General features: G+C 42.1%; 1 protein-coding gene across 4 annotated transcripts in view; it reads right to left on the reverse strand.

The window, feature by feature from the left end:
- elovl5 (ELOVL fatty acid elongase 5) overlaps positions 1 to 9,350 on the reverse strand; it is a 28,794-nt gene extending 19,444 nt beyond the window's left edge. The window contains exons 1-3 of one of the 4 annotated variants that reach the window (XM_088933845.1): positions 9,213 to 9,350; positions 8,409 to 8,517; positions 293 to 357 (exon numbers count right to left, since the gene is read on the reverse strand). In XM_088933845.1, the coding sequence (XP_088789971.1) occupies positions 293 to 350 (58 nt within the window). In that variant the 5' untranslated portion in view covers positions 351 to 357; positions 8,409 to 8,517; positions 9,213 to 9,350. Of the gene's footprint in view, positions 1 to 292; positions 358 to 8,408; positions 8,518 to 9,066 lie in introns of all 4 variants that reach the window. The other 3 variants (XM_088933846.1, XM_088933847.1, XM_088933848.1) reach the window with 3 other exon arrangements.
- Between the last annotated feature and the right edge of the window lie 534 nt (positions 9,351 to 9,884).

Here is a 9,884-nt window from a genome sequence, read left to right on the forward strand (position 1 = left end):
CTCTCTACCAATATTCTATTCTGTCTATTATTAAAATGCAACTAGTATGAACCACGAGCACTCTTACAAAATGTAGAATAAACATTTTGTCTGTTCTGTTGTATGTAAATCAGATCTGCAAATTTCCGAGAACAGGACTGATTTTTCTCGTCTGACAAGAGCTGTTCATATGCTGAGCTGAAAAGCATGTGGCATGATCTGGGCACCAAGCAGGTGCTTATTAACAAAGTGTGTGGACTGCAAGCACAGGGGCAAATTGAGATTAAACACCTACAGTAGGTTCAAAACTTACCTCTTGGTCCCATCCAGGAATCTATATAAACACTGGTCGCATGATTAATGGCCTCCATTTTCGACCTACATGAAAGAAGAAAAACAGCCTTTGTTACAGAAAACACACCAGTAGCAGGTGAATCACTTTACGTGCAGTATCTCTTTCTTCATGCATTTGGACAGATGCTGCATTAAAGGCTTCTACACTGAGCATCAAAAGAAACTCGTCACTCTATGTTTGTAGGAAAATAAAGTATATTTTAGATACGGATTAATCCAGTGTCACCTGGATTAATTGATCATTCGTGACTGACAAAGATACACCCCAATGAATTTGACTGTTGCATAAGCACTGAATCTCCTCATCAGTGAGAGGTGACTGAACCTGTGTGCCTGTTCCACACAACTGGCCAGCTGATGGGTAACTCCAAGTGTCTGCAAGAATCAGGGCAAGAATGTCTAGTCACCAGAGATCTCCGCTTGTAGGGATTGTAGAGACTGACCAGGGCTTGGAACCACATCTACTGAACTACAATGCATGTCCTCTCGCTTCATGAATAACAATGGCTTTCCTTAGAGAGGAGTTGACGATTATGCTGTGGAAGCCCTACTTGCCACACTCAAACCCCACTGGACATTTGTGGAAACAGCTGGAATGATGTATAGCATAGTCTTGGGCACAAGGACCAGTGAACCAACACACCTGGCTACACAGGCTACTAACGTCCACAGTGGACCTTCTTGATGACAAATGTTAATCACCATAACGAATTAAACCGTGTGGTGGCTGTTCAATAAATTCTCAGGGTGCCTGTTATGAAACCAGTTGTCATTTTCCTGATAGATTTGATGCTTGGTACGCAGTTGCTTGTGAGTTTCTCAAACTTTCTGTTCTACAAACTAGGTCCCTAGAAATAGAAAATACACATCTTTCAGACTCATTTACAGTACTGCAGGAAAATGACTGTGCCAGGTGGGGGCAGTTCAGCAAGCTGCAGCCTGTACCTCAATTTTCATATGATCAAAGCAGAATGCACATGATGCAGTGTAATGCTTGTAACCATATTTCAGAAAAGGCAGAGTGCTTGTTGGTAATGCAAATGAGACACAGTCCAGATGTTCTCTGATGCCCACTCAATGTGCATCACGTTCACAAAACACTGTTAGGGACAGGAGAGTCAGGCCAAGAAAACAACAATTTAGCCCAGCTAGTGCCTCCCTCTTGAGTATCTTGCATGGCAATGATCATTATAACACCTTTTTAGCAGTGCTGTTGTACTTTGTTTAATGGGTATCAGCCGCCCTATTAGAGGTCTGGATAAAGAACACTGTTTGATATAATTCGTCTAACATAAGAGGAACCCCCAGAAGAGGAAGCACCAAGTTTTCATTTTTTAACTGCAAAACCCCTACAGAGCTGGATGTTCAAGTACATTCAATGAGGGAAAGTCTCTATACTGAAAGATAGCAGTGCACTAGGAGATAAACAAAGAACAGTTTTTTTTTTAAATTAACAAGAAGAGTTTATGATCAAATAAATATAAAATAGAAGTTTAAAATAAAGCTGTGGTAGTGTTGAATCTTCTGAATACTGTTTAACTGGGGGAGATAAATAATCGAACTCCGTATCTTGTTTTTCTACCCATTTTAGACACAGAAATGAGCCTTTAATGGGGGGACCAGCTCTGAATAAGTAGTTTTGTTAAGGATCCCTTCTAATGGCAGAGGCTGGTGATGATCTGACTGCTTCAGCCTGCTCGATCGGGCAGGCCTGTGCAAATCAAAGTGATGTAACCCAACAGAAAACAGGCGGCCTCTTTACAACACCGATGATTTCATTTACGTTCATTTTAAGCCGTAATGAGCATTATTTCACTTTAGTGGGAAACTAAAGTTCATCTAGTCTTAAAGTACTTCAAAATTATGGGGTTTACTTCTAATCCCAGGCCTGGCAAGCACATACAGTACATGATGCTATTTTTTCATCAGAAAATAATACAGTATGTGTATTTTGTACAAGGTACAAATGTTCTGATAAAATTTCTATTCATTTTCAACCCTCCTGTCCTGGTGGGAGTCCTGACAGCAGTGTGTCCAGCAGAAAGGATGAGGTATCTTCTTCCTCTGCAGCCTATCAGCTCCCCCTTCAGGGATTTCCAAACGTTCCCTGCCAGCCAAAAGGTACAGTCCTTCCAGCTTGTCCTAGGTTGACCTCAAAGTCTCTTCCCGGTGGGACATGTCTGAAGGGCGGTATCGTTACGGGGTTCCTGAGCCACCTTGTCTGAACCCTCTTGATCCACAGAAACAGCGACTCTAATCTGAAGCTCTCCCTGACAGCCGCGGCTCTCACCCTGTCACAGAAATCCAGACCAAGTGCCCTGTGAGGAAGCCTCATTTCTGAGCTTGAACCAGCAATCTCATCCTTTCAGTTATGACCCAGAGTTCACGACTGCAGGCGACGATGAGGACGTAAAACAAACCGAAATCTCGACACCCACTTTACCACCATAACTCAGTTCCTTTACTGCAGTCAAATCAGGCAGGACTTCTCTTCTGCAAAAATGTTGGAACTTGAACCCAGTTCAGAGAGCAAACATGTTTTACATGGCAACATGTTGCAATTACATCTTCAGCCAGGTTTTGCCACCCATATACACCGTACGTCAAGTTATTCATTTATACCATAAAATTGCATAATTTACAACACTGCCAGCTGTTATTGATCACTCCTATATTAACAGTTTTCATACAATGAAATATTAAAAGAAATGAATCAAGTCTGCCTCTTTAGTGGAAACCTGGCTGTGGTTACTCTGGTAATAAGTAAAAAATAGCTGTGAAAGAAGTAATATCCTGTTCAGTGAAATCCGCACTGGTGATCTGTGTTTAATTTTCACCTTGATAAATTGCGCTGGTCATGTGTTTCTATCATTCTGTGGTTATGATGGCTGTGGACCAGATAGAACACACCATCCTACTGCAGGGCAAGAGTTCAGCTCTGAGAGGAGAGCTGTTTCTTTTGACAGATGGCCACTCTTTCCCATGTTTGCAACGCGCTCAGTCTAGCAGGATGCTGTGTGACTTTTCTATTATTGGTGCTTATTTTTTTTCTTTTAAATCTCAACCGCTTTTGCCTTCACAATTGTGCGGAAAAACAGCGGTGCACAAACAGAGGGATAGTTTCTATGCTTTTTTTGACTCCAGTCTCAAGGTACCAACTTAAAGCTTATATTTCCTGTTCTCCCTTGATACTGGTGCCCTAAGCTTTCACTTTTTGCACTACAGCTGCAACTGCACTTTCTGAAGCCAGAACGACAAGTTGTTACAAACATGAAAACTGGCTGTGTTTTAATTGAGCTGTTGAAAACATGATAGAGCAATACAATCTCATTACAATTCTCAATACAATCAATACAATCTCATTACAATTCTGTCATATCTTAGTTTCCTGGATTGGAACAAGGTTTTCTCCATGGTTTTCAGCAAGGAAGATAAACAAATTAGTGGGAATAGAGCAGTCAAAGCTAAACATAAAAACACTACCTCATATTTTATTTTAGATACTGTGATGTGACTTTGATAGTGTACAAACACTGCTGTAATTGTACCTTAAATTCTGTAGGCAGGCTTGACAGCAACAGAAATAATGGACTATTATACTATAACTATTCTTCCCTTATCATCTGGATAAAGTCAAGTTCTTTCATAGGCATAAAAACAAAGGCCTATTTCTGCAATGAACAAATGTAACCTGATATTTCCCAACGTTCCCATGGTGCTCTAGGAGTGCAATGCAATGTACTTAAACTCTGAACAAAGTCTGATAGACATATATGTTAACAAATAAGGATCTAATCTCCTTAGTGGTATAATGTTTTACATTTTTACTTCACATTTATTTCAAAAAGAAGACACAATGTAATAAATAAGGAATGCCTGAAATTTACTGTAAACTTCATATAGATAAGAGAAGAGGATTCTGCTGTTCACAGTGACACAAAGTACAGGGTGTGTGTTTCACTCGTGAACCCAAACATAAGGAGCAGCTTCAATTAAAAAGATTTATTAAATTAAAATGATTACCAGATTGGCCACTGATTGACAAAACGTGTAGTCTCTTGTTCCATCTTGGTGCCACCAGCTACTGTGTTTTATTGACAGGTACAGTATCTCAAGACCTCAAGGGTATGTCAGTGTACTATGGGTGATCAACAGAATTGTGTTGCAGTATAAGATTCACAGTCCAAAACTGAAAGCTGTGGAAGTGGCACAAGATACAGCACCCCAGAGCTGGTCCTGGGAGTAAAGGCAGACCTCCTAATAATCCCCATCTATGAACTGGCTTAATCACTCTGTTCTCATCCCCACTGAAAGCTGGTGTGTGGTGAGCGTACTGGCGCATCATCCAGGTGGGGCTGCACACTGGCGGTGGTGGAGGAGAGTCCCCGTTACCTGTGAAGTGCTTTGAGTGGAGTGTCCAGAAAAGAGCTAAACACTGTAAGTGTAGGGAATTACAGTCAATGCCACAGGCACAATGTAGACACCAAGTGGATGTTGTATGAAAGCAGCTTCAACCGGTTCACTGCTTTGACACAGATTCCTGCTGTGACTCTGTAGAGGTCTGTGAAAGGCCTGTGTTGCATTGCGCCCTACATTTTAAAGGTGCTTCTTCTGCGATCAGGACTGATGGTTTTCATTATGCTCCACTATCCCGCCTGTTTTCCAGAACCACTGAACTACCTTCCGTATCCCAAGTCCGGAAACGATAAATAAAACATTCACTGAATGCCAGAGCTGTTTGAAGGACCACAATGATGTCGAGAACGTAAGGAAGGATAAGAACAACAGGAGGACATTCAGTTCAACTAACCCATTTAGTGGTTAATAACTAACTGATCCAAGGATCTCAGCATGGCTCGGTAGTTTGTTCCATACTTCCACCCTTTGTTTCAAGAAATGTCTCCTGTTTTGATTTACATAAATAATGTACTTTAATGGAGTTTCAATTTATTTTAATACCACTTGTAAGGTTTAGATTCTTCTGCTCAGACAGATACACGTTTTGCTGGTAAACCACATTTTATATAATTGTGGGATATCTAATTCATCACCAACAGACATGTTAAAATGTTTTAGCTCTACATCACAATTACAGTACATTTCTGGGCAGAAGCATTAAAGAACTTTAATCCTGTATGTCAAAATGTTTCCAAAGAGATCTGACAGCTATTAGCTTCATATCAATCGAGCACAGAAAACACATCGAGAACTTACAATAAAATACCATATAAAACCGCTTGCGAAGAGTAAAAAACAGTGAAGGGAAGTTTTAAAAAATCCAAGTGGTCTCTTTGCCTTCAAGCTCTATGCTGTGGTCATCATGCATGGTATCACATTCACCCAGAGTGAGAGCATTACCATAGTTCACATTTCTCACTGTCACACTGGCATCTCCAAATCCTTTTCCTATTTAGGAAGATGCAGGCAATTTTGTATAAACACAGTGAAATATAAATTGTTCTTGTCCAGCATTACAATTTTATGGCTTCTCTGGATTCTTGCCAAACACTTTATAATGAATTCTCAGGGCTCATTAAATACAATAAGCCGTGGGTGAAAGCACAAAGTCCCAGACCTTCTTTTGTCTCACTTTTTTTAGAAGCACAATGTTTGACTCAACCACTATTATGTCAAACCCATTAACAACATAAACACCACCAGCTATGTTAAGCATGTAAGAATGGAGTGGGGTTCGGAAAAAGCAACCAAAGCAAAGCCCTTTTTCATCAGAGACAGGTCCCATGGCGATACAACTGAAGTGAGCAGGTTCACATACGAAGACAGTTCTCTTTTAAGTACAATGCAGGACCTTATACAGTATGTTGTGCTTTTTTCACCAATTAATTAGTTCACAGATTAAGTTTTGTTATACCTGTGTTCTGAAATCCTGAAATTGCGTCAGAGGTATTCATTAAGTTTCAGCCACAACTCAAAACAGTTTCAACCTCAGATTGCTCAATTCGCAAATATAACTCTGCTCTTACAACTGGTAATTAGAACTTGAAGACCATTTTAGGAGGCCATACATTCAACACGTTTACGTTTAAACAAGGAATGTCTCTGAAAGAACAAATTTCTTAGTCACAAATATACTCATCTAGCAACCTAAACCAACAGTCCATCCTAGCCAACAAAGAATAAATTTGTTGCAACCTTTGTTACATTACTTGTTACATAAGGTACTGTAATGTAATCATGCTTAAAGGGTAATATGGGAATATTATAATCTGGGAAGAGTGTAAATCAAAATGACCAGGCTGTCTCTTCTGAAGCTGCTATCTCTACTTCAACAGAGCAGTTTACAAAAACCTTCCACATATTAATAATAAAATGATAAGCCAACAAATATCATTTTAGAAATCTAAATATATAGTAGAGAAAATATTTTTTGTTAAAGTATCCTTTATTTTCTAGATAGTTTTGTTCCTGGTTTGAGTGGTCATTATATGGTAAAACTCTTTGGTTTAAGAAAGTTATTAAACTATTCATCCACTGCCATTTACTCAAATGGATTAGAGTTTAGCAGAGGGGTTTAGTCTTCTAAAAGAAACACATGAAAGGATTATTCTCTTGTTAATGAAACGTGTATCAAAATATTCCTACTCCTTAGAAAAAAGAGATCGAAATCACCACGTACTTGGGACGGATTTGAAAGTAGTATAATGAACCACAAGTTGGCCACACATCTTTAGAACGAGAAGGACTGCCAGTTCCATTCAAAATACCATTGTATGAGAAAATTAAAAAAAAATCTGTTGGATTGCAGCAATGGTGTGTTTATAGGCAACAAACAATACATTTGTTGCTGCCTTCGTTACATTAGAGTAACAAACGCTTGCAGCAGGCTTGAAGGCGAATGTGCATGTGCAGATGCGGGAAGGGAGCAGGCTGTCTCCTCGGAAGCTGCCGCACAGGGCGACTGTCCTGCTGCACTGCGCTGGGGGTCAGTCGTGTGTGTGTGAACCCCAGCGGGAATGAGCTGAGGGGACACTGTCTGCCCTGCAGTTCTAATGTAGAAGTGACAGCTCAGACATTCCCGGAAGAAGGTATTCTTTCACTTTGTTTTACACCTGCACCTGCCTGGGTAATACAACTGCAGCTGTATTTCCCTTATATCATTACTCACAATACTCACACTTCCCCTTAGTACGCATTTACGGTTTTACTCAGGATACTATTCAAATAAAACACAACAGCTCAGCACTCACAGGGAACACTGCATTACATCTTTTCTTCTATTCAGAATAAAATATTTCAACACACACTTATCTGCTGTCTTCTTAAGTCACCATACACAGTATGTACAATAGCAGGAGCAACTAAAGCATTTTGCAAGGCCGGTGCTATTCCGAATGGAAATTTGCAAATTTATTCAAGCGCTTTTCCTATAACGCACAGTGCAGGACCTTCCTTATAGATGTACATCTACCGTATGGAAACTAGCGTCGGGAGACGGTTACAAGCTTCACCTGCTGTGAGACAAGAGGGTTTTGCGGGCGTTCACTATGAAAAGCGATGCTACAAAGCATATCTAACTTCGGTGACATTTCGACAGTCTCGATTGTTCTGCCTAACCCCTTCGTGGGTACCAAGGCTTCGCACGGCAATACTGATGTACCAGGAAAACCTCGTTTCAAAGCACATAAAAACGCTATACTGCAGGGCAGAATGTGTCCACAGAGAAAGAGAGAAACGAATACTGCTCAACACATGACCAGTCGAGATGTAAAGGTGCCAGTGTCATACAGTCTCGGCTACGGGCTACACTGCCCAGCCCATGCGTGATTTGCGTACGCGAGAAAGAACTTCCAAAACTACAGTGAAAAATAACACATCGAGGAAGCGATCAGAGATGTTAACTCCGTTTGTGCATGCAGAAGTCCCCAGCGGAATGCTAATTAAGACAACATGAGTAGCTAACAAAGACGCTCCAGTTTTTTTTTTTTGCCTTTATGTAACTGGCACTAGACTCCCCTTGAATAAGAATAAAAGATCAAATCTTAGCTTTAACCCACGGACGACAGGTAAAAAAACAACAACAACCAAGTACGAAAATATAATTTAGAAACAATTACCCACGAGCAAGTCTTCGCGTGTTGAAGTGAGTACCTTTCAGCCTTGCAGGGTGCGGAGAGATCGGATGCCCAGCCCTTTAGCAGTGAATGAGCCGCTCGACTAACTTGCCTGTGGAAACAGAGAGAGCGCAAAGAGGCGCATGAAGTCTCTGCCCAGAGCTCAGTCCGGCAGAGGGAGCGAGCATGTGACGCACGTCTTCCACAAGCATAGGCTCTCACTCAGACCAGCACATCTGGCGAGAAGTACGCGACAATACTTTTTTTACTTCTTGAGCTTTTTTTTATGTGATCATGCTCAGGCAACGATGCTCCTACGGAAAATAGTGCATCTTTCATTTTAGAGCCATTCGTCTTCGATCTGGATCACCGTAGCTGCGAATACTGCTCCGAGGAGATTGGGATGCGTGCCAATGTAATGAGCATCTTAGGAGAAACACGCAGCGTCGGAGTGGTTCTTTACCTCTGACATGGTGAAACTAAAGCATGCATTTCTGCGTTTACGGATTGCTGAGGCTTGGTGGTCTGAACGAAACATGCCGCACAAATTTGGAGACCAAGCAAGCGAGCGCAAAAAAAAACGGGTTAACTAACGACTAACGACGTCTATTCAAAACAGGAACACGAACAAAATAATAATAGGTCAGATGTGTATGACAACCTGCAGTGGTAGAAGCCACAGCGTTTGCAAAGTTGTGATCTGTTAATACGGCCTTTTATTGGCGTGTGTTGCTGGACTTCACGTGTAGCATTTATTTTATCGAAGTCCCGTGCCCCCGAATGTCACACTGCTCCTTCGTCTCTTACCTCTTGAACTGTATCGGTAGGTAAAAGTGAACTTTATCTCATCTCAGGGAGCCCACGCTAGCCCAGCCCCCGACCTCCCCATCAGATGATATTCAAGCCGAGGAGCTCGGCTGCCGCTCATAGGCTCGGGCCTGAACTGTTCCGCTATGTCACCCCATTCATCTGGCGTCGGCGCAGACCAATCACAGGGCGCACACATGCGGCAGGCGGAGGCGGGGATCGCGCAGGCAGCCCACGTAATCCCTTTCGGGGTGACCTGCGGACAGGAGGGGGAACAAGGAAGTCTGAGAGAGGAAGGCCGTTGCCTTGCGCGCTGGAAACCGAGCTTCTATTTGCTGTTAAAATGAACGCAACTCAGGGTGCAGATCTGAAAGTGAGAAAAAAAAAAATGCCAGGGGAGAAGCCCAGCCGCCAGTCCAGTCCACTGGTCATCTGTCCGGTGTGCACGGAGCAGCTGCGCTCTGTCGGGCCCGGCCCTGTCGGCCACAGAAGATACCGGGCTCCTCTTGCACAGGCAGTGACAACAAACGGGACAGGTTTCCAAACGGTTGGACTCCTGCCCTCATCTGTTAGCGGACAGCGGGTCCTTACCGTTGTGGATTTCCTTTCAAAAGCTCAAACGTGAGAAGATTTGTGAAAATTGTATCGGCGCTCCCGAGATCCCTAACTGCG

This window comes from Atractosteus spatula, chromosome 15 (genome assembly GCF_055471065.1).
Source record: "Atractosteus spatula isolate fAtrSpa1 chromosome 15, fAtrSpa1.hap1, whole genome shotgun sequence".
NCBI classification, from domain to species: domain Eukaryota; kingdom Metazoa; phylum Chordata; class Actinopteri; order Semionotiformes; family Lepisosteidae; genus Atractosteus; species Atractosteus spatula.